This window comes from Thermobia domestica, chromosome 11 (genome assembly GCF_964235325.1).
Source record: "Thermobia domestica chromosome 11, izTheDome1.hap1.1, whole genome shotgun sequence".
NCBI lineage: Eukaryota > Metazoa > Arthropoda > Insecta > Zygentoma > Lepismatidae > Thermobia > Thermobia domestica.
In genome coordinates this window covers 93966554-93993171 of record NC_137464.1, presented here as the reverse complement: position 1 = coordinate 93993171, position 26618 = coordinate 93966554, and the positions used below count along the sequence as shown (strand labels likewise).

At 33.4% G+C, this 26618-nt stretch overlaps 1 protein-coding gene across 2 annotated transcripts in view; it reads left to right on the top strand.

The window, feature by feature from the left end:
* The window catches only part of LOC145664294 (maltase 2-like), a 164668-nt gene extending 144468 nt beyond the window's left edge, over nt 1-20200 (top strand). For both annotated transcript variants that reach the window (XM_081730833.1, XM_081730832.1), the window contains 5 exons: nt 5386-5609; nt 7102-7556; nt 14169-14367; nt 15429-15578; nt 18253-20200. In XM_081730833.1, coding sequence (XP_081586959.1) covers nt 5386-5609; nt 7102-7556; nt 14169-14367; nt 15429-15578; nt 18253-18331 — 1107 coding nt within the window. In that variant the 3' untranslated portion in view covers nt 18332-20200. The remainder of the gene's footprint in view (nt 1-5385; nt 5610-7101; nt 7557-14168; nt 14368-15428; nt 15579-18252) is intronic.
* Nucleotides 20201-26618: the final 6418 nt, after the last annotated feature.

Below are 26618 nucleotides of genomic sequence, written 5' to 3'. Positions count from 1 at the left end.
ATTGGGGGAAATAGACCACTTCATTAACAATAGAATTAAAAGTTGTGTCACTCATGTCCAAAATAATTGTCGCATGTCTATAAATATGTTATTGTAGGAATATAATTTGATAACGAATTCACCCGGTATTTCTTATAATGTTAGTATGCGTACAATCGGCAAAGACATGTATGTGGCAAATTTCATGTCAAAAGAGCAGTAAATAAGAACAATAAAACGAAAACAAAACTTTCGTGTCCATTTAGCAACATTTTATTTTACTCATTCTAATCTTTCGTATTTATAATTACTGTATTTTCCTATGAAATTTACCACATATATTTCCCGATTGTACACATAGTATCAGTATTAAAAGTCTCCTGCAAAATCATTATTACATGATATTTTTACAAGAAGACAGTTATAGAAATGCGACAATCATTTTGGACATGAGTGTACAAGGATGTAACAGGTGTTTGTTTCAAACATTAAATAAGTGTTCGTATAAATTGAACTCATTTCCTGACGTCATAGAACTAAGAACTGTTGCAGAGCGATGTAACTCCGGTGACAATACAATATTCCATTCTTACTTTCATACTTTGCAATATATCTATTTATTTTAAAAGCAAATTTTAATATGTTTTTATTTTCAACTTCCTTATCCTAAAATAAATACTAGCCTTTAACCAGCCCTGGTATCCCTGGTTGCATATCACTTTAGGATTTGGAAAAGGTGTCCAACGAATTAAAAAAAAAAATGATAAGACACCTTTTAAAGACATTCTTTTGTTAATAAATTCCCACTAAAAAGTTAAAAATAATTTTGTTTATGCAAGACTAAATAAAAAGAATGGAGTGCGTCATTTTAAGAATTTATAAAGTAACTGTAAGCCTCTATGAGAGCGCATCCCTTTTTTTTAGTCACGCATAAACATTTTTTTAAAACTTTTAAGTGCGACTTGATTAATGAAAGAATATCTTTAAAATGTTTATTATTATCTTTTTTTATTATTGTTAATGTTTGCGTCCTTGGCATAGGGTGTTTATTTTGGTAAGGTACCGTAAAGTACGTTTCTATACTACTAGGGTATATTAAAATTTAGTTTCCTATGCGTTACTACATACATTAAAAAACATTTTTTAAAAGAATTACTACCGAATATTACTACCGCTCCGCTAATAAGAGGAAGACAGATTGAGGATACCAAACACCCCTACCGTTGATTGAGAAATATTTAGGTGTCGACACTGATGAGCAACATCTACATATGAATTTGAATGTTTTATGGGCTTTAGACAATTGATTCAGACCGGGAAACATGGGGGACAGAATGTTGGAAGTAAGTAGTCCAGTCCCTAGTTTGAATGCCTGGAATGAGTAAGGACTCTTCCCCCCTTGGTAAAACCTGCCGAAATTGGAAGCAATATCAAAGAAGCACTGCTTCGAAAAAAAGAGGCAGCAAACATGCATAAATAGTCAGAGTCGGATTTAGGTTTAGTGGGGCCCCAAGCTGTTGAAGGTAATGGAGTCCTTTATGTGTCCAAATGAACATACGCACCCTACATACAGCAATGAAGAAACTAGAGATAATTTAGGAAGCAGACTGGTAGAAGGAGCCCTATTAATTACACGAACGTAGGCTACACAGCAGGAAGCACTGTTGCTACGTATATATAAATTTTACTTTATTTTTTTAAATTTTCTTATATTTTAGAAATCCAATTTTTCTTTAGATTTTGGGGCCCCCAAGAGAGCGGGGCTCTAAGCTATAGCTCGTTTCGCTTACACGTAACTCCGGCACTGTAAATAGTATATATATACAGGCGCGGATCCAAGGGTGGCTATAGAGGCTATAGCCCCCCCCCCTTGACGCTCAGGTATACACTGGATAAAATGGGCTTCAATCCTGTTTACTCTGGATAAAGAGGCAGACTATGGTTTACCTCCTCCCTTGATCATATCCTGGATCCGCCACTATATATATATATATATATATATATATATATATATATATATATATATATATATGTACATGTATGTATGTATATAAATGTGTGTGTCTAGTATGTTGTACGATGGAAGCTGATGAAAGAGCTTTATACCATATTATTCTTGATTTTTTGACAGGTAAACAAACAATATTTCGGGAATTAATCTATCCTAAAGATTATAATAATGTATCTTATTTTTTCTCTTGCATGTATATTCTTAGCCTGCAGGAAGTTTTCATTTCTTTCTTGGAATAGATAAACGAAAACTTTGGTTCGGCTTCTCCTTCACAAATTTTTGTCGAAAGGTTGACTTTATCGCTACAAACACAAATTACTTCTTCTCACAGAAACCATCTACAAACACACTGTACTGCTGAAACAGAAACCATCAACCAAAGAGGTCACAAATTTTGCCATTCCTCGTGTTTGAAGTTCCGTTCTTCACAATGATTTCCTTCCTCCCGCCCCTGTTAAGAATTTCAAAGTAGATTTTCAAAAGGACTGGCTCCCGCTGAGAAGGAAAGGGGGATGAGGAATGACTATAGTGCCATCTAGCAGTTATACGGCCAAGTACGTGAACACGAAAAAATCTGATTTCTGATTTCTGTAGATTCAATTATGAAGGATATAATTTCTCATCGATTGTGAAATGGATGTCTTTGGAAACAGCGAAAAAATAGTACAGTAGCGCACAAATACAAAGATTGTACTCCATTCTCAAAAAAGTCCGGAGTTTTTAGCTCTTTTCCTTGCTGTAAAAAAACAGAAGACTTTTCCGTCTGATTTTGATCATTTTCTTATGGGAATTTGGATTATAATTATCTGTATTTATAAGAAGAAAATATCACGCACAGCGTTCAAATTGCACCTTTAAAATGAGATGCATCATATTTAGTGCGCTACTGAGACATTTTTGCGAAAGAACGAAATGAAACCGTGATTTGCCTAAAAAATGGTTGAGATCCCATGTTAAATTGAACACCAATATTCCGGCCGCTGTGGCGCACTCCTTCTCCCTCTTAAGGTTCAATTCCTATGACAGAACTGCCGTGTCGTGACAAAACGCTGTAACTTTGGCGAAGAAGTTTTGCGAAAATGAGCCTTAAAGTTTTCATCCGAAAATGTGATCTGTATCGTGTAGAACCAGTGTAACTAGGCAATAATGGTCAACCATTCAATTTTCACCAAATTTAATCACACAATATGCATTTACGTAACATTACATGTAACCACGTGTTTCCAAAGTCAAGATACACTATTTCTACACGATACAGATCACATTTTCGTATGAAAACTTTAAGGCTCATTTTCGCAAAACTTCTTCGCCAAAGTTACAGCGTTTTGTCACGACACGGCAGAGAAGTTACGTGATAAGATTAATATATCTAGGCTATATTAAGGAAGCACCAACCAAGTTTGTTTTGTTCATTTGCTTTTTTTTCTTTTCTTTTACAAAAATTGTGTAACTTTGAACACACACTACACTATTATTATTGTATTGGTTTATTTCTGAAAAAGAAAAAAAAGTTTAAACATTTATGTTGGTCAGTCAGTCAGGGCGAGAATTTCCCTGGATTTTCACGTTTTATAGAAAAAATCCCTTTTTGCTAAATTTACCTACGAATTTCCCCTAGATTAGGGAAATTTCCCTCAAACTACGAACACTGCCTATCAAAGCAAAAACGATAAGATATATCAAGAAGCGGGTTTCTGCTATCAATTCATCGATCCAAGAAGGGGATACAGTTTCCCCATTAACCTTCTATTCAAATTGTAAGTTGTCAAATTAGACATTTCTGGTTTCAACGTTTATCGCCACAAAGCGAAAACTGTAACACATACCGAGAAGTGATGTTTCGCAAACGATTCCGCGTCTCAATACAACATATAATTGACCATCTAACACTATAAAAACCTGAAAGGGTTGAAATTATTATTACTTCCGGTTTCAATACTGATTTCCGTTGAGCAAAAACTGTAAGAGATAACAAGAAACGTTTTTCCGCAAGTCACTCAGTGTCCCAAGAATAGATTCCATCTTCTCCGTTGAAGCTTTGTTCAAACGAAAGTGGCACAAAGTAACAATTTCCTGTTTTAACATTTATCGCCAAAGAACGAAAACGGTAACAGCCAACGAGAAGCGGTCTTTTGGAAACGATCCAGAGTTTCAAGATAACACATCATGAACATCTACAACACTTTACCAAAACCGGAAATCGTTAAAATTTACTACCTTTCTAGTTTCAATACTGGCTCCATAGAGCAAGAACTGTAAGAGATATCGAGATGATTTTTTTTTTTTTTTAAACGATTCAGCTTTGCAAGAATAGGTTCAATCATCTCCGTTAACCTTTTATTCAAACCGAAAGTGTTTCAAATTAACCTGTTTTCAGTTTCAACAATGATCATTATAGAATAGAAACGGTAATAAATAGCGACAGCCTGTTTTTGCAAGCGTTTCAAGAGTAAGGCAATCCGCAGCACACTATCGGAACCGGATTTATTAGAATTTCTGGTTTCAATCCTGATTTTCATAGAGCAAAACTGTAAGCGATATCGAGAAGCTTTTCTTAGTAATCGATTCAATGTCTCAAGAGTAGGTTCTCTCTCTTCACTTACACCTCTAGTCAAACTAACGTTCAAATTAGTCTTTGTCTTGGTCAGAATTTTTGTCTTTTATTTTATACAAGAAGCTCCAAAACTGGAATGAGTGATATTCAGATAGAAAATTACGCCGATGAATTGGAAGGTTATTCGTTTGATTTTGAAAATTTTGGAAAACGAAGAAATAAAGAAAAAAGAAAGGGGACAAAACTAATGGAATATTCGCACCTAATTATTGTTTCTCTTCACCTATATATTCAGTGACATGAACTTGTATGTTTCAAGGTCAAGGTAAAAATTTCATTAATATTTCATCTGTAGTTTGTTTTGCTGACACCGTTGCCACATTCATTGTTCTGCACTTTTAGCTTTTTCATAGGTACGTTTGTAGTATTTTTTCTTGCGGTATTTCCGCAACAATTTTTATAGAGTTAATTGGCGAGTACTTCAAATCATATGCCGGTAGCCAAACTCCCTCTATAAAAATTGTTGTGTAAGTACCTTAGGATTCTGAAACATGGAGTTTTGGACACAGCACATACTAGTTCCTAAGTGAAGTATTGACCCGACTGTGGTAGGTCCCATAATTTTGGAGCAATGGACCTTCAAAGTTCATTTTTCCATGTTTTCGGCAGCTTATAATATATAATATTAATATATATATAGGCCTATATAATATAATATTGCTGATAAATCATCAACGATGCAGGAAGAGGTGGCGTGAATAGGAGTGATCAACTGATCCTTCTCGACATGACCTTGAAGGACACAATTTGATGTTGCTTCTTTTTAATAAAATTATTTTAGGACATAATGAAGTATTGGTTGGATCTTGGCGTGGACGGATTCCGTGTAGATGCAGTACCCCATCTAGTAGAAGATGCTAAATTTAAGGATGAACCTAAAAATAATTCTACATCAAAACCAGGAACGTATGATTCATTGCAGCATATTTACACCAAACATCTTCCAGAAACCTTACAAATACTTCGGAAGTTTAGAGAAGTCATTGATCAATATGGAGAAGACAAGTGAGTTTTCTTTCTGTTAATTTTATTATTTAAAAAAATGACTTGATTTGGTACGTTTGAATTTAATCATATTAAGATCGTAATTTGATGCTACCCTGATAAATTACATTCTATACTCAAGCAAAGGTTTGCATGAAATTTTTTATGAAGGTAAGGACGCATATTAGTAATATTAGTGGTGTGTTTCCTTCTCGTCATTTTAGAGATGTCACACCCTTTTCAAACTCTTCGAGAAGAATATTAAACCTTTTATCATTTTCTACTTCAACATCTACGTCACGCGGTCTATCTCTACTCTCATATAAATCTTCATCATATTCTTTCTATCTTGCTAAGACTTAGCTCCTCTCGCTGACTATTTTTCCATTCTTATTTCCTACTGTCATCGTACCTTGCTTCCTACGAAGTTCATAGACTACTTCCTTGTGCATTTCCTCATATTTTTTAACTCGTTCTAATACTTGAGCTCCCTCGTGCCTAAGGGGTTAGCGTAGGCACCCTTGGCGTAGGAGACTCGGGCTCGATTTCCGGTAGGAGTTCATATGGTTCGGATCTCACGTTAAGCTGTAGGTTCAGGTCTCATATAGCCTCGCTGCTGAAAAGGATGCTAAACTCCGAAGTCACTAAAATCGTTTTAATACTTTCCTGTCCTCATATTTTCTTTTGAAACACGCTTTCCTTGCTCTGTGTTTATGCCTTCTTAACTCATTGCTTAACTGCCTGTGCATCTTTCTGCCCTTTTCTGTAAAGGCCTAAACCTGTTTCCGTACCCTTCTTTCCCTTACTTACTGCAACATCTGTTCTGCAACTCATGGTTTTTTAGCTGTTTTGTGTTCGCGGTAACCCACTACTTCCTCTGCAGCCTGTAGTATGCAAAGTTTAATATGCTTCCACCGTCTTTATTACTTGTACCTATCTTTCCTTCGCTTAAATACCTTTCTTCGAAGTTTTGTACGAAAAGATTTCTTACTTTATCGCTTTTCAACTTTTTCAGGATTCAACTTCTTGTTTTCTTTCTTTTCTTCTGGCTTCATCTTTCAGCTGAAAATCCACATCAGCATTTTTTAGCTGAATAAAATAAAATTATATTTTAAGTATATGGATCAGCAACTTTTCAAACACACTTTCATGTTAAGAATAAAGTTTAGTCCATTAATAACACAGGAGTTTATCGACTTTTGAATTGATATTTGGCTATTTTCATAAAAATGGAGTTGGTAACAGTGGTGGCTCTTATTACCGCTTGCTTGCGCTAAGTGGGCTTTGTGGTGGACAAATGCTGTTTTAAATTTGTATTCATCAAGAAATCATCAATCATAATCTAAGTATTTGGTGTTATGTCAGACTAGTCATTTAAAATTATTTATTTAAAAATGGTGTGCTTTCAATAGAAATAGGTTATGTTTGACTATTGACTAGGTTAACTATTTAGAAATTACTTTCATAAAGGCAAGCTAGAGAAAGAGTTTAACAAAGATATTGTTTATTCTAGGCTTTTGATGGCAGAAGTTTATGGATCCGTCAAAGAAACAATGATGTATTATGGGAATCAGAGTCAACCTTTATCACATTTCCCGTTTAACTTCCTGTTTATTACGGATTTAAACAATAAATCAACAGCTCAAGATGTTTATAACACCGTCAGTACTTGGTTGCAAAATAAACCTGCTAATTCCTGGAATAACTGGGTTCTTGGTAACCACGATAAGAGCAGGGTAGCGTCAAGGTTCAGTCAGAAGCTCGTTGACGGACTACACATGATTTCAATGCTGTTACCAGGCACTGCTGTGACTTATTATGGCGAAGAAATTGGAATGGAGGATACTCAGGTGAAATGGGTTGATACGAAAGATCCATGGGCATTGAATGCTGGTGAAAAATACTTTTCAGAATTTTCCCGTGATCCCACAAGAACACCTATGCAATGGAATAATAAAACGAATGCTGGTAAGGAGAATAAGATATAATCGTTGTTGAAGAATGGTAATAATAGACAATAGTTGAACCTCATCAATATAATTGAATCAGTTTAGCAAACTCGTTAACTAAAGATTTGTGATTTCAGTCTTTCTAAGCAAAAGTTTTAGCAGCCAATCATAATATATATCTGTTAAAACAACTAAAAAAAAAAAAAAAAAAAAAAAAGTTCCTGATTATGTCAGATCAGTTATTTTACCATTTTATATATATATATATATATATATATATATATATATATATATATATATATATAGTATAATTTTGCATTGTATATTATTTTGGGGCAATAATTGTCATGTAAATAGCATTCTTCTAATACAGAAAAAGGTCATCAGAATTATTTCAAACATAGACAAATTAGTTCATTGCAGATCTTTATCAATCTTAAAATTATGACAATAATCAGTCTATACATTTACACAGTACTCTTCTATGTAAAAACCAATCACCAAAATATACAACTCAGACAAGATATCCATTCGTACAATACTAGAAGCAATAAACTCATGAATGTCCCGTATCAACGACTGTCCAACTCGTTAAATAGTTATCAGACACTTGGAATAAAACTGTATAACAAGTTACCTGCAACACTAAAAAATGAACATATAGCTAGAGTTAAAAGTAAGTTATATAACTGGTTAGTTGCAACGCCCTTTTATTCTTTACGGGAGTATTTTAATTGTTCAATAGAAATGTAACGTATTTTCTAATCTCGTCTTGAGCTAATATTTAAAATGCATATCGTTATTGTCATTTATTTTGTAGTCATTTCATCATTAATTTAGTTATAAATTATTATTAATTTATACTTACCCCTCAATATTATATCATATTTTGACGTTGTCTATTGGTATGTATAACATAACGACAATAAAATGCTTTATTATTATTATTGGTAGTAGTAGTAGTAAGAATTCTATTTTGTAGCATCAATATTATTTTTACTGAAGAGAGGTGATGCTTTGAAGGAAAGTTCAATGTGCTGGGGGAGGAAGGGAAGTATGTTGAATATAAAATCAGAAAACTTCAGTAATGGAAGCGTTTCATAAACAGAGTACACCTGAATGAATTTTGAACCTAAATGAGTTTTGAATTTTGAAATTCCATCCCAAAGAAATGAGAAATGAAATGAAATCAATATGACAGGCATAGCGGAGAAGGTACTTTTTTTCTTTCGAGTCAGAAACTGAAGGTTTGTGTTTGCATTGTCGGAGATTATCAACCCATATATTATGCTTCCGCAGGTAAGTGCTAAGGCATAAAACAGAAAACGTTTGAAAACAAAATTTCTCTTCCACAAACTGAAATTTCAGTCCTTTCATTTATCATATTAATTCGTTAAAAATCGTTCGATTTAGAGGTAATTTACTAGAAATGTACGTAATTACGAAGGAAAACATACAAAGGATGGGAAGAATTTTACGGAAAAAAAAATATGAGAACTTTGTAAAGTTGAAAAGAGTAGTGAAATGTGAAGAAATGTACAAGAAAGTGAAATCAACAGAACTTGGGAGTGAAGGAGAGTTTATTGCTATGGCTGTAGGAAATAAGAACGGGAAGATAGGAAGCGAAACGATATTGAAAACTTCTATGAGAATAGAAAAAATATACGTAGTATACAACGTTGAAGAGCAAAAACACATTAAACGTGGCTGATAAATGGTTTACGATAGTTTGGGACGAGTTTGAGAAAGCTATATCAGTCATATCTTAGGGTTCTTGCATGGTCTATATCAATTAACTTTTCAATTGGAACCATGCTTTGTTTATTTTAGGTATAGAAAATTTAATCTAACATTAATACTACATTATCTCTGATTAATGATTTGAACCAATAACAGTACTTAATTTTTGTTGTCTTCTCCGTTTCTGTCAGTTCATATGCAGTATGGATTCCGTACACCTAAAGATGCAACTTACGATCAACTTTGTGAACTGCTTCCCCCATAGATCCCACTCTGCAGCAACAAATATTCCATTAAAAGCTCTCATTTGATTTTGAACGTCTTGTACCGCAATACTTTATATACATTGGTCTTGTAAAGGTATGATCCCTTGAGTTAGGATAGATCGTACAAACAATTATCACTAAGTAATCTCGTTCCCCGAAAACGCTGTGAATGGAACTTACGGAATTGTCTAGCATTGTATGTTATTTCATTACATCTTGCAAAATAGAGAAACTACAATATTTCTAACAAATTTACCTGCCTCCCCTAAACTTTTCGTGGCCCATCCAAACCTTAATACAAAATTCTATTATTAATTCAAAAAACACAATTTAGATATTTGTAAGAAAATTTTTGATGACTTGGCTCCAGGATGGATTGATTTAAATCAGTCTGATTTAAATCACGATTTTAATCAAGATTTAAATCACTTGATTTTTTAAATAAAAATCGTTGATTTAAATCAAATTCCGAAATGAATTAATTTAAAGTGAAAGTAAGTAAAATCCCGTTTCTCTTCTGTTATTTCGATTATGGAAGATAATAATCATAATGCAATGAGACTCAAATGTATGTAAGCACAGTATAAAAACTAGTATCATGTAGGGAACGATCAGGGAAAATCCCGTTTGAACGGGTTACGGGTGAACCCTGCTTTCTTCTCTTTGTAACACAAGGTTTTAAAATTTCTATTCCAACGGGGAAATCACCATGGACATTTAAGATGAAAACTCTTTTGTGTACACGTCTATTTGTTTGTTTCCAGATAATAGGAGCGTATTTAGAGGGGTCCGATCCCCTCTCCGAAACAAGAACAAAAATTAGATTTTAAAATTTTGGGCCAAATTTATGTACTAAACACAAAGAAGTTCCTCGGGATCGTAATACGACAAATTTTGGATGCGTTAAAATATCGAATAATACTTTTGATAAAGTGGATACTTGACCCCATTGCAGAACATGCCGTGATCTGCAATGTGATCGCAAAAAAATTGCCGTGCCTGTGCAGGAAAAATTGTCAGAGGAAATAAAATAGCCAACAGAAAAGTATAAAAACGTGCCTGCTATGTATAGATGTCTTAAATGCACAGACAACTCACATTTGAAATGTTTTTCACGTCACATAAAGCATATTTTTAACAATCATAAGTGTTTCTTCTTCTGGAACTGATCATCTTGATTTTCTTATTTTGGAATTCCTGCAGAAAATTCCTACAGGGAATTCGTGTTATGATTCAGTTCAAAATCTCTTATCGTCACGAATTGTGTCGAGGAATTTGAAGCTTTAAAATATATAAAACGATAATTATGCCTGTTGTGAAACATGGTCGCTTACGCTGAGGGAAGAACGCAAAGTAACTGAGAATAAAATCCTGAAACGAATATTCGGAACCAAAAGGAACGGAAATGAGGAATGGCGAAAACTTCATGATGAGGAACTGCATAATTTATACCATTTACCAAACATTGTTAGGGTCATCAAATTTTGGAGGCCCAGGTGGGCAGGACATGTAGCGAGAATGGAAGAAAGTGGGAACGCTTTCAAAGTTTTAACTGGAAGTCCAATCCGAAAACGACCATTAGGAAGCCTAGGCGCAGATGGGAGGACAATATTAAGTTGCATCTCGCAGAAATAGGAATATAAAGTAAAAACTGGATCCAGTTGACTAAGGATAGAAGTCAGTGGAGAGCTTTTGTGAACATGGCACTGAACCTCCGGGTTCCATAGGTCATAGAGTGAGTTAGTTAATTTTAGGCGAAATTTATGTACTTTATATGGATTTCGTGCCACTAGCTAGTTCCAATTGTTTAAAAATATGCCCCTGCCAAATATTAGTGACTTTCGTGAAAAGAAAAGTCATGTTGATATACATTGCTGTACTTTTTCCTTAATGCTTTAAGAAACATTGTTTGGGATTGAAATAGGTTAATGATTGGGAATTAATTCAAAATTTAAACCCAATACTTTCACGTAAATAACATAATTAACATTTAATACTAATTCCTAATGTTTTTTCTTCAGTTCGCGACTTGTATTATACGAAGAAAAAGATTTGATTTAAATCAAAAAAATCGATTTAAATCAAAAAAATCAACAAAAATGATTTTTTTGAAAAAAATCATGATTTTTTTCCACCCTGCTTGGCTCCCCTAACATATTCACGTCCCCCCAAACATCTGTGGCTGGTTGCGGGCCTGTGTGTAGTACGTCACTATTTCTCGAATGCATCTAATTTTAACATAAGTTGGAATATTTTAGCTTTTCCCTTAAGAACAGAAACTATATAAGAAGTAGAGAGATGTCTAGAAATTGAACATGTTTCAAGTAGCACACGTATTTTACATTTAAGTAAATTAATTTTATTAAATTCTAAAACTATTACCGTAAATACGCGCATAGTTTTCGCCCTCGCATAATTTTCGCATCCCAATTTTGAAGGGCATTTTCTGTATATTTTATTTTCCTCGCGTAATTTGCGCACGCGGAAACTTTTTGTGAAACAGCATTTTTCCAGGAATCAATTACGGTAGCTAATAAACAATTGGCAACGCAGCAAAGCCAGGTAAGAAACCACACGACTTCTTAATCAATTTTTTAATGTAATTTTGTAATACTCCTGGATAGAAGTTATCACGCTTATGTGATACTCTATTTTATAACTTATATTTGATAGTAATCTGCTACTTAAGTGGTATGCATGTTGCGCATCGATGCTTAAAGATGTCATCAGGTACCTTAAATTCATTGGTAATACATCCACATCAAGCAACAGTTCTAAATTACAAACTGTAATAAAATTTACATTAAACACTTATTTACATGATGGAAAAACCATTGAATTTTGACTTACATGAACTCAGTTAAGAGTCTTGGCCCTGCGCAATGGAGTCGCCACCCATTTATGCTTAGAAACGGGAAAGATCAGAAGAAAATCAAGATTCAGGACAATGTGGAGAGCAACACCAGAAAATTAGTATCATGACGAAAAGTATTAAAGAGAAAAATCTTGTTGTAATATTATACCAAAATATCTACGATATTAACTTAAAATAATCCAGAGAATTAAAAATAATTTCAATGGTAACGTTTATTTTATTATCAGTTTATAATTTTACTAAATATTTCATATTTTATAATAATCTAAGAACCACATATAACGATGGATTCTTCTTCGTATACGAACCAGGCTAAATTTATTACCTTAGTTATTTATATATATATATATATATATATATATATATATATATATATATATATATATATATATATATATATATATATATATATATGTTTGCTTGTTTCCTTGATTTTCTGATCCTAGGTGCAGATTCTCTTTTTTTTTTTATTTAAAATCCTCAACAGTATTTCATTGTGTGGTGAAACAAATAATATACCAATTACCATTATATTTTCATTATTCTGAATCCTATTCATAATTATATTTCTTATTTACAATATTTATCTATCTTCATTTCTTCTATACATTTAATAATATTCACTTTATCGTAGGTTAACTAAACTCCCACCACAATGATCTACTATTAACATCTCTGCAATTAATGACACACGTATTGAACCTGCAATGACACACGTATTGAACCTGCAACATATATATATTATTACGATTCTCAGATCATGCTTCCTGTAGGATCATACTTTTCAAAATTCTATATATTATATTATCAGAAAACATTATGAATATACAACCTTGAGTTCGTCGAATCCCATTGTAAAACATTTAAACGGTATTATAGCATTATCATTTGTTGATATATCGTTAGGTTAATTTATCACAATCAGTTAAAAGTAGAATAGACCAGATTTAAGGAGAATGTTTATAACACCATTAATTTTGAATTTTATTCCTTCAGTTTATATTATTAATTATTTCATTTCTTTTCTAGAAGTTTAGGTGGACGATGATGATAGGGAGAGGGAGTCTCCCCCGAATAAATTTATTCTAGCACTTCATTCTTTATTATTTTCTCTCCCTTTCCACAAAATTTATAATTAATTATTTCTAGGTTACCTGGTGCAGTTATTTTAATCCTCAAATTCCGTGCATAGAATTAAATTTATATTTTTCAATAATACACACCAACTTTTAAATCTTTTAGTTAATACACGTATATATCTTCTTCGTTTCGAAAAAATTTATTAATTTTCTGTAATTTCAATTTTAACATCTTGAGATGCAGATCAAAAACCAATTGTGATCCAAATTTAAAATTCTGGGATACGGATTAAAATCCAAATTGTAGTTCACGAACATCTAGTAATGCGCTAGGTACAGGTATATTTTAGTGGCGCATTACAATTTTTCTACAAATTTAGAATTACCGGTAGTTGTTTGTTGTCAATTCTTGCTACAGAGAAAATGTGTACCGGTATTTTCGTGTTATTTTGACTGGGGAAAAAAAATGAGATGATGATCACTGATGTGGCTAATTCCCCCCCCCCCGCATAATTTACGCACCCTTGTTTCAAAACAACTTTTTTCGTCTAAAGAAGTGCGAAAATTACACGAGTAAATACGGTATTATTATTATTATTATTATTATTATTATTATTATTATTATTATTATTATTATTATTATTATTATTATTATTATTATTATTTCGTAGGTTTCTCAGAAGCTGATCAAACTTGGCTACCAGTGAATCCAAATTATTTGACTCTGAATGTTGAAGAACAAGAGAAAGCTAAAGAGAGTCATTTGAAAGTATATAAGGCTCTTGTACAAGCGAGATCGACTCCAAGTATTATGTACGGAAGTTTGGATATGAAGGTGTTGGAAAATAACAAAGTTTTTGCATTTGCCAGGTAAGTAAAAAATGTAAAGATAGTTGTAAAAATTCCTTTCCGTGTAACTGAATGAATGTATCTATAATACAAAATCATCTCAGTCTGTTAGTAACTCTAATTTCTAATAGTTAACAATCGCCGCTCTGCTACGTTCACTGCCTGCTTTTATTTGGAAACGGATAGTGATTATGCTGAACATGAATGCGCTTTGCACAGCTTTTAGAAGTTCCTGTGAATGAAAGAGCTCTTAACTTTGAAGTGAAAACAGATATGTAAACTTTAGTTACGGAAATGGATTCAGGAGTAAATTTCAGTGCCATTTGATACCCCACATGACCCCCTTGCCATTTATCATATTTGACCGCGATTCAATATGGCGCCTTTTAAGATAGCGATCATGCACTGGAGGTGGTCTCGCATATAGATGCTCTATCTCGGTTTACAATAGTGAAGTCAGATCTACCAAAAGCTTTTCCATTTTTTGCTAAAAGAGTATTCTTGGACATTACCTACTGGATCTCAAGATGGCGTCGGTGTAGCAGTTCAACGAAGCATTTGCGCATCGAGTGACTATTACTACGTTACTTAACAACTCGAACTGAATCTTGTCACTAATTTTCATCAAAATTCAACTCTCACGGTTTATGGACTTTCCTCGTAAGAGTAATACCGTATTAAATGTAAATAAGGTCCTTCATAACACCATCTCGGCTGCAAGAGAGCTGGATTACAAGACTACGTCAATGTGTTTTCCACTGCGTATATTTGCTATATTATTATTATTATTATTAGTAGTAGTAGTAGTAGTAGTAGTAAATAATAATATAATAATAATACTTGGAATGTGTCTTTTCTAGCTTAGCTAGTATCTCCATGAAACGTTGAATTGAAAAATGTCTAATGTCTTTCTGAATACCAAATAAAAGGCAAAAAATTATTGGTTGTAGTGTTTAAGCAACTTAAATATCCAGGCGACGATGCTACTGATTGAATAGATTTATACAATGTATAACACTATAATAAGGTTCATTATTATTATTATTATCTTATATAAGTGTTAATTTTTCATGTACTTTTAGGCCAAGAAAGGATACGCCTAATTATGTAGTAGCTGTCAATTGGGGCGACGTGGACGTTGCTGTTAACTTGACAGTTTTCGATTCAGTCCCGAAAATAGCTGAAGTTTACACGCAGAGTGTCAACTTCAAAGATAGGCACATTGCTATTGGGTAAGTATAGGGCATATTTATAATCAAATTAAATCAAAATGAGAGAATATTCTCGTCTTTTTTTTCAGTTTTTCAATAAATTGAAATGTGTATGCAAGGAAGTTCAAAATAAGGATTATTTAATCTGGCTTATTTCATTCAGCATTAAGGAACACAATTACTGTTGGTTCAACTGAAATAATTCAGTCATGCGCAAAACATTTGAAATTTTTCCCACAGCATAAGTATCTTCGGACAAAAATGGAGTTGTAAAAGTCAAGAGTGCGAAAGAAGGTCCTTACACAAGGTACATACATCTTTGAAATTGTAAGAATAGGAATAAAAATTGTTGAAATGTTTACTCGAATGGATGACAGTAGTGTTGCTCACGAGACTAGATGAGAAATAATGTTTTCTCGTATCGTAAATTGTGTAGAAGCATCATCTCGATTCTCAAAGAATTGTCTCTCTCATCGTTTCGAAATTCTTTCGTTTTCGTTTTGTAAATTTATTTTTAAAAAAATATACCCAGACTTTTTTTTTCTTAATTTCATCTAGAATTTATCAGAATCCTTTCGCACCACGAGAAGTCTACAAAGGTATGGTATAATAACATTTAACAATGTGGTATAATAACATTTAAAACCATATTTGTTATTGAAGTGTATTGTATAATGACTTCCGTATCTTTAAATGTTGGTAAATGCTCTTAATTGTGTATATATAATCATTTTATCAATTCATAGTTTTTATATTATAGATCACAAAACACCAAAACAGTGTTTGAAATATAATAATGGATGAACTAGTGTTGCCCACAGACAAGTGTAATGTCGCGTCTCGTCTCGAATTTAAGAAGGTACCTCTCATGTCATTTTTTAGACGAGAAGTGATATTCCTCGTCTCAGGGGTAACACTAAAAAAAAGATATTTATTAGAGTTTAGAATTATTAGGTAAGTTTAAAAATTGAGTTTCTTCCCTGAGTAAATTTGTTAATAAAACTCTTCCTGTCTGGTCTAGTGTTCTTTGGTGCACGGAGTCCAGAGTTCGATTCCCAGTGTGGGAGCCTTGAAATCTAAATACAGTATGGTGGTTCAGATTCCACGTTAAACTGTAGATCCATGTTTTATATAGCCTTGGTGTTGAAAATAAAAGCAAACCAAACATGTTAGTAAAATTTAGCGCAAGACCCGTCATATGTCACGATGTAATGAATTAATAGCGGTGTTCCTTATTACGAACGAAGTTTGCTACAGGTTAATGATCCTTATTTTATTACTACTTCCGTTTACTTGAATAATGTTGTATTGTACACATTAGTTTTGGATCCATAAAACTTGGCATCATAATGAATGCTAATGTAATTATAGTAGAATTCATAATGGATGTTTGCGTTTGTTTCGTCGAACAAATAAATTCAATTATAGTGAAACCTGTGCATGTTGACAACCGTTAGTTCCCTCGAAAAGCAGCGAACTTGGAGGTCAATTTATGGAGAATGTACTGTACGTATTTTGAAGCCAGAATTGTTATAGATTGTAATACACAGCTTTCTAATGCAGTAACTAATTATTACGTACGTATTAGTTTGTATCTTATAAATAATAATAATAATAATAATAATAATAATAATTGCTCTGTGTTTCTTGGTGACAATTCACTTCAATACTCGGCGATTCCTGTCACTGAGACTTCTCTTCCCTCCACTGTTACCTTCCTCCATGAATTCTGTAAGCTATCATCACCGTGGATACAGTTGTTCGAGAACCTAACATACTGGCACCTTAGATACACTTGCACCAACTAACCGCGCGCCTACAATTCGGCTTCTTTGAAAATCAAGGGAGTTCTCGCATTTTGCATCACCACCACCTGCCCTTTTCAAAACACGTAATATACATTCTTTTTACTCCGCCTGATGTAATACAGGCGATCATTTTAACATACGACTAAAAATGGCCAAGTATAGCACATGCATATATTTTAATCACCCTTGACCCTAGCCAAAGGAGCTAAATACACCATTGTGATTGGTTGAAGTTATCCATTTATCGCTACGTAGCATACATATATCACAAATCAAACGCTAACTGCTGTCGATCGTCATGGTCGAGTTTGCTAGCGCACGGACTGGTAATGAAATTCACTGTTGGCGTGGGTTCAAACCCGTCCCAATGAAACTTTCTTTTTTTAATTGTAATAACACTTTTATCATTAAAATGAGATAAAAAATAATATTCGTTTACCCTTGTACGTAATATATAATGCACAGAAAGTAATTTCCTTATGTTACGAAACATAGGTGAGCAAGCGTCAGGGAGCGAAGGGAGTTAGAAGCCCCACAGAGCTCGTTTTGTTCCTACTTGACTCCCATAATAAGGTCAACTCACATCACGTCACACTCAGGTGGTGAAATTCAATGTAAATCTACTTTCACCCGCTTCCTTGTGACCAACTTAAAACCCTTGGCTAGGGTAGCGCGTGAGAATAATATGCATTGCACATACATGCTTTGGTGTTGGTAGGTATTGCAAATCTTACTTATTCCAAACCATATATTTTACGATATTTTTGATATGTATGTATACTAATATATGTATGTAGTTGAATCAACTATCATATCAAATACATTCACATATACTGTAATTTTATTTCATTACTTATTTTATGTTTTAATTTTCTCTTTATTTATAGGAATAAAATCGAAACTGAATCTATACCACTTGGTCCGAAAGAAGGAATAGTTCTCAAGTATGTTCGGAGAGTAACATAATACCTATACAATATTTTTCATATTAATATAAGACTTATACTGTTTACCAACAACTATCCAAACTCTGATCTCATTAATTGTATATATTGTTAGTTATGGAAGGTTGAAAATTATGTTTAATATATTATTAAATAGAAAGATCAAAGTGTTATAAACCATAAGTGTTAAATAATTGTGATAATGTATATAGAGAAATATGAGCAAAATTAATGTTCCTAAGGTTTATCTTTCCTTACATTTAATAATTCACCATGTTTCATCACCATTCACGGAGCACATTCGTTACTTACTTATTTGAAACAAGTATTTCCTATAAACATCTGTCAAGAAAATATTTGTTTTCATGTTCTATCAGTAATTTTTCCCTCCTCACAGATTAAAACAATGCTTTCGTACGTACATACAAATTGTGACCAGCATTGGGAAAGTTAAATTTAGTTTTACGGATTTGTGAAAATAGTATCAGAACCATGTATTGTGTAAGATTCTACACATTAAAAGGTGGGAAATGAACAAATTCGAGTTAAGCATTACTTAAGAACAGTAATGTGAAATTAGCTATAATTAGATATAGAGATAGAACTTATTCTACTTCGTATTAAAAGCAAAAACAAACGAACGAATCATTAAAATACACTTGAAAAAGAATATTATCAAATCGGAAGGAAATGGAGTAATATTCTAAAGATCCCAATTTAACTCCTGATGAAGGGTTTTGTTAGCAATAGGTATAAAGAAAATAGAAAAGATCATTGTTTCCTATTGTGCTGAATGAAAAAAAAAAAAAATAAAATGAAATGAAATAAGCATCTATCGTATTTAATGAAGATGCTTAATTTTAAATAAATGTATGAACTTATGTCCAAAATTAAATTTTCTGCAAAACAGCAAAAGTGTCTTCTGTTTAGTGTAATTTATGATTTGCAGGAATTCCATGGTAGTTTTTCATGTATTATAATGCAATTGTTATTGTCTTTATTGTCTTTACTAGAATATATATTACAATTTAGGACTCGAAAGAACTTTTCTTTAATACTCGATCGGAAAATTACAACTAATATTATAGATGTTGACTCTCAAAATATATCCATATGCATTCAGTGTTGATTCCTCTTAATTTTCAAGCTAATAAGGCTAACATGAAAATTTGAAAACAAGACATTTCTTTAATATGCGTAATCTTCCTTAAATAATTTCTAGGAATGTTCTCTCTATGAACTACGGTAAAACATCACGAATTGCTCTAAATATATTCTAAATACTACGTCTAAATATTGTGATATACTGTTAAAAATACAACTGTCATTCTACTGTAGATTAATTATTCATTGTCTATGTTGATATAAGTATGCGTATATATTTGAATGTCTGTTTGTTTATGTAAATTCCTACATGATTATGTGCGGACAGCGACGCACGATCTAAGAAACCGAAACTTTATTTTTCTTTTAATAACACGGTCGTAGTAGTGTTGGAGCACTCATTGAGCTTGAATCAATAGACCTGATTGCAGTGATTGACATCAATGAAATTAGGTTTGACATGGGAGTCTGATCTATTTTTAACTTTGTAATTGGATATATTAAGAAATGAAAGAAGGAACTCGAACGAATAAAATGCAATAACATAAGGTATCTCAAGTGTTTGCTTCAAATTTTTCAAATACGTTTCAAAAAAATAAAGAAAATTATGAGATAAATTTAACAGAAAGGAAGCTTTATGAAGTGTACTATAAGAACAGGTGCTCGAGATTGACGACAGTAAACATGTAATATTTCCATGGTACTAGCGGAGGGTTAAGAAGCAGAATGGAAATAGCGCATTCAAGTATCAGTAAATGCAGACATTATATCACATTGTATTATTATTATTATTATTATACATTTGTATTTATTAAGCAATAAATGAAGTGTATTTAAATATAAAGCCTTTTTATATTAACATCATATCCTCGTTAACTTGATATATTTAACTAGCGGTTGATGTTGTACGTAACGTCGTTGTCTCCTCCTCGGACCCTGTTGCTCTCGATATATAAGTAACATATTGTTATAGTGATAGCACGGAGTCGTGAAGCTTGAGCTAGATTTACCAATTTCAGTGCCCTATAGAACGCAAGGGTGTCCCCCCAGTCGTCAACCCCCACCTATGAAATTTTGCTAGTGTCTTCTCTCGCGCTATACGGATATCATATCCTGAGGGTGCAATGTTATCAAATTGCCGCTGTTTTGTTTTGTTGTTTTTGTTGTTTTATTTTTTTCACTGAAATTATTGTAATGTTTAATTCGAATAATTGTTAGTGCTCGAGTTCTTTAAGTTTTGTGTTTTGTCGCTCGTTTGACTTGTCCTCTAAGTTTGGTAACGTTGTAGATACACTAATGCTGTTTCACTCTTTCTCAAGTGTGCGTTCTGAAGGCAGCTCTATGAATTGTACCGAATTCTTCCGATGCATCACACGTGAAGCAAAGCAGTATTTATGATTGGTGTAAAGCCCAAACTTCACAAGTCGTCGCGGTCACTATAGTCGTGCATCAATTAACCGCGTAGGCGTAATTATAGTAAGTCATTTTCGAAAATTCCTGAGATTTTCCTGTTTGCTCCACTGATATCTAACCTACACGAGTAAAGCACTTTGCGTACTACATCACCCAAGACAAGACTAACGCAATGCAGAAGCAGTGCACAAATGTTCAATGTTGTTATTAACTCATTAATATTTCTAGTATGTAAAAGTATGTGTCACACTATTAGAATAATTCAGACGATAAGTGCAATCTGCTACTCAATATTGTGTTTCTTTTACATACATGACAGTGATGCCAACCTGAAACATTAGAAAATCCCATCTCAAGAGGCAAAAATTCCCATTTTGCTATTGAATTTCCCATGTTATACTAATTACAAAATTAAATTTAAAAAATAAATAAATATGAAAATGAATTCATTGTGTGTCACACAGTTTCTTCAATGTATGAGTAAACTACTCGTAAATTTCGATCTTCTATGTTTATCAAATATTTGATGAATAACTGTTTTCCTAAATTGAAACATATAGTTGAAAATAATGTTGTCAGAATTTATTATTTACATAATTTGTTTGTGTCATCACATTGTAATAAACCCAAGAATATTAGAACTTTATTCCTTCAGTCGTTTTATGTAGAACGTTTTCGAAATTGATTGTTTCTAATTTTGCATTTTACTTTTCTTCCGTTAATTAGCTATATTCTTTGTATTTAAAAAGTGCCAGAGCACAATTTACATTTCTTGGAGTTTCTTTTTTGAGAATCGCAAGTTACTTCTGCACTAGCATGTATATTCTGAGAACAAAATTTAGACAATTAATAGGCCTACTTAATTCAAGGTTATTGAGAAGTCATTGGTCTACTTTCCGCGCATAGGGAATTTTGTTGTCGATGAAAACTCCCATAGATATTTGGTGGCAATTGCGATTAAAATTCCCTTTATCCCTTTTGGAGGAATTAATGTTTAAAAAATGCTACCAAATGGGATTTTTCCCACGGGTTGGCATTACTGATATATGAGTGAATAATCTATGTTTCGACAGAATAGAAACTATTATTATTGGTTACAAATGACGTACATTTTGGTGTCATAAAAATTAGTTTTCCTCGATTTTCTGAAAAAAAAAAAAAAATGCGTACGAAAATTTATCCCCGGGCATATCACTTTGTTCACTTCGATGTCATCTGCCGTTTGATGTATCATGTTTCATCTGTGGCCAATATTTTAGTTATAAAGTTATGGAGTTAATTATAAACATTTCATCATCCATACTTTGTATTGTCATGTTGCTAGAAAATTTATGAGATTTAGTTTTATGTTAATAGAGAAGCTTAAAATATATAAAACGATAATCATACCTGTTGTTCTGTATGATTGCGAAACATGGTCGTTAAGTGTGAGGGAAGAACGTAGACTGAAAGTATTTGAGAATAAGATCCTGAGACGAATATTCAGACCTAAGAGGAACGGGAATGGGGAATGGCGGAAACTTCATAACGAGAAATATAATTTATATGGTTTACCATTGTTAGGGCCATCAAGTCTAGGAGGCTCAGGTAGGCAGATCATGTAGCCAGGATGGAAGAAAGTAAGGACGCTTTCAAAGTCGTAACTGGAAGACCAATCTGAAAATGACCATTAGGAAGACCTAGGCGCTGATGGGAGGACAATATTAAGATGGATCTCGCAGAGATTGGAATATGAAGTAGAAACTGGATGCAATTAGCTAAGGATAGAAGTCACTGGAAAGCTTTTGTGAACGTGGTATTGAACCTCCGGGTTCCATAAGCCATAGAGTTAGTTAATTTATGTTAATAAACGGTGTGGTCATTGCATGAACCTTTAGGTTTTCTCGAAAGCGATGCACAGGCCTGACATTGATGCCAACTCGTGAGAAAAGTCCCATTTGTTTGATTTTTTATACATTAATTTCTCGATAAGGGATAAAGGGAATTTCTTTCAGAATTTGCTACAAATATGGGATTTTTATCGACAGCAAAAATACTTCTCTATTGCCAGAAAATAGATCAATGACTCCTCAATAATCTTGAAATTATTATCAAATTTTCTTACCGGATAATGTATGCTAGTGCAGAAGTAGCTTTTGATTTAAAAAAAAAAATCCCAAGATATGTAAATTGTGATCTAATGCTTTTTAAATACAATTAATATAATTAACGAAAAAAAGGAAAATGAAAAATGGGAAACCCAAACAACCAACTTCGAAAATATTATACAAAACTGCTGAAAAAAATTAAACGAAATCTTGGAGTTTAATGTCCCACGATAATACCCTTTAGACTAAAAGAGACGATCATTAAAGCAAGTGAATGATGATGGAAGAATTGGTGGAATGATAATTTGGGAGGAAACGGGGATACCTTGGGATAACTCAAGGGCACGATGCTATCCACCAGAAACTTACTTGGTCGGGGATCAAACCAGGGACCCGACGCCCCAGAGGTAAGTGCTCTACGCACTGAGCCACTGTGCTCCCCACAAAACTACTGGAAAATAAAGTTCTTCGATTATCCTTACGTTTATTACAATATGATGATACAACGGAATTATGTAAATTTTAAATCCTGACAAGAACATGTACGGTATTTGTTTTCGCCAACAAGTTCAACTCTCTTTTTCAACTAAGAAAACTACGGTAGTTATGCATCAAGTACTTGATAAACGTAGAAGATCGAAATTTGCAAGTGGTTTACTCATATATTGAAGAAAATATGCGAGAATAATTTCATTTTCATATGTTTTTTTTTTAATTTTAATTTTGTAATTATGATAAGATAACGTGGGAAATTAAAGACCAAAATAGGAATTTCTGCCTCTCAAGATGGAATTTTATAATGTTTCAGGTTGGCATCACTGGCCTAAGGATCTACACTTGCCTCAGTAAGATCTATCGCTTGGTATATACTTCATCTTTGGACATACGCTAATGATATTGCAGAACATATTGCAGTACATGTGTACTTAATTAATTCCGATATTCCAACAGAAAAAAAAAACTAAATTTTCATACGTCGTCACGGTTTTTCCTGCAAAATTTCACAGGGTGTGTCAGTTTATTATTTTGAAAATCTGTAAGCTCTACATATACATAAAATAAATACCTAGGCAATTCTCTTTCCTTCTAGTAACACATTTCTTATACCGCAAGACGTGGTTACTTTGCACAAAATATGAAGAGTTTCACAGTCATCTATCGGCAAAACTATGAACAGTAAAGAGGAAGTTTCAAATGTCACCGTAAGATAGAACTACTAACTGTATTTTGGATATAATATTGGCGGTTTACATCAGTTCTAATTACCGGGAGGGATCGTTGTTGTAAAGGTATGAAAAGCAGTTGCTGTAAAGGCCGCTAAAACTTGAAAGATATCACTTACAACAATGCCCGTCAAAGTTAAGTCATTTTCGTAGAATACTATTATGTATAATGGGAATTTCGATGCAATAGTTGAAATTGAAATGGGAAACGTTTTAAAGTCATAAAAAGAGTAAAACTGAGAGAAGGCGGTTTCAGCCTCTACTCGCGGTTACTTTGCTCCGGTCCAAAACACCCCTTACATAGGAAATTATTACTACTGGAACCTCCTGCATTCTAGATTTAGGTAAATTTCCTATTTAGATGGATGCCGGAATGAATTTCTTTTCGGAACATAAATTATGAAAAGGCGAATCCAGAAAAATAGTAGTTTGAAAGGGGCTTCACTCACAAAGGTTTCTTTTCTCTTTTCTTTTCTTTTCAGAAATTACTAGACTTTTTTTTTGGGGGGGGGACTTGCAGCATATACGCATAGCAATGACTAACATTAGATTTTTTTAACAGGTTGACTGCCATGAGACGCGAAATCTGGTCTCACATACATATCTTGTGTAGGCCACGAGACCTGTTTTCAGGTTTCACTACAACAACTGCTTCAGGCATTGAGGTCTTTATCAATACCTCACCTCGTACTTGATAATATGGATTGAAATATTCGTTTGGCCTCAGAAAGTTGCAAAGTGATTGTAGCCCGTGGATTTTTTTTTAGTGTGTGTTTACAATATAGAAGTAAATAAAAATCACAGAGATAATGGTAATTTTAAAATTTCGCGGCGTGGCCCCAAGCTAAGGAAACCACTTTACCCCCAAAAAAGAAATCATGCAATTTGGATGGGCTTCAGCCTGAAGGTCCCAAACCCCGTAAATCTTCCACTGATTACGGTTGGGATTCTTGGACATAAGGAATAACTAAGGCAAATCAGTTCACGGGAATATTTTTTTCTGTTCCTGAGTTGACATTTTTGTGGACATATGCTAAAATATTAGAATGTGGTTCCTGTACCGATATCAGAAAATACATTATATAAGTACTGACACCGACACCGGTACCATCATTCTAATATCAATATTTGTAGACTGCATGCAGTTTTGTATAGAAAGTAAAATGTATAAATACTGAAGGGAAAACATTGCACAGAAACGCTATGTTCGTATGTTGAATATACTTTTCTGTATGTTGTACAAAGTAACCCCAACTATGGGGTTATTTCGCACCAAAGTTTATATTTCAATAACTATGGTCATACTGAATGTTTACTAATGAACTTGCAATAATGTTTTCTTTATATATCTAGCTATTATGTTTAAAATACAGTGTTCTAAATCATTACGTTTGCAAGTTACATGCGATTTTCTTTAAAATTGCTTAACTCTTGTGCAATGTAACCCTGTCTTACGGTACTTCATCAATGTAGGTACACCTATTCCTAATCCTTACCTAGTTTAAGATTTAAGGTTCTTACTTAATTTGCAGTTACGAAATAAATCTCGATAATTACCAGTGGCGTATTTAGGATTCTGTTTCGGGGGTGGTTATGCACAACAACTAAATAAGCACTTATATTCTTCCTTTTGGGTGCGGACAAATTTTAATGAAGTTTTGCATATAACAAATATATTTCGGGGGGGCTTGAGCCCGAGAGCCATCCCCTAAATACGCCACTCATAATTACTATCATGTATGTTCACATATTTGGGGCTTTTCTGTCTTTGACATTCATTTTATTAAAGTCAAACGATATACATAACACAGTGGTGCCCCCCCCTTATGTCCATGACGCACCCCCCCCCAATTGTCTATCCGTAGGTGTTCTTCCATGAAAAAAATCTTCTTTTCGATTAATTTTACCCCCCCCCATCAAACATATTTATATGGATTTTAACCCCCCCACAATATTTCAATGACGCAGTTTGCGTCATAGCCCCCCTCTTGTGGGCACCCCTGCATAACATATATCTTTCTCTCTCTCTCTCTTTCATATAATGTACAAGGGCGGATCCAGGATATGATCAAGGGAGGGGCTAAACCATATTTTGCCGTTTTATCCAGTGTAAAGCAGGATTGAAGCCCATTTTATCCAGTGTATATCCGAGCGTCAAGGGGGGGCTATAGCCCCCCTTGGATCCGCCACTGTATATATATATATATATATATATATATATATATATATATATATATATATATAAACTTTTCGTACAATGCTACAACTTGTAATGCCTCTTCATGCTGCAGAAAGAAATTATTTCAACTTGGCTTTATCAATTGAAAAAATCTGAGTTAAATACAAATAATTGTTACATACCGTATATTTCTCCAGATATTTTAATAAAAACAAGGATTTTTATAGATATCTTACGGTGGATCTAAAGATACGGTTTTCGATCTGGGAACGCTGTCATTTAGTGATGAACACTGTTCGAAAA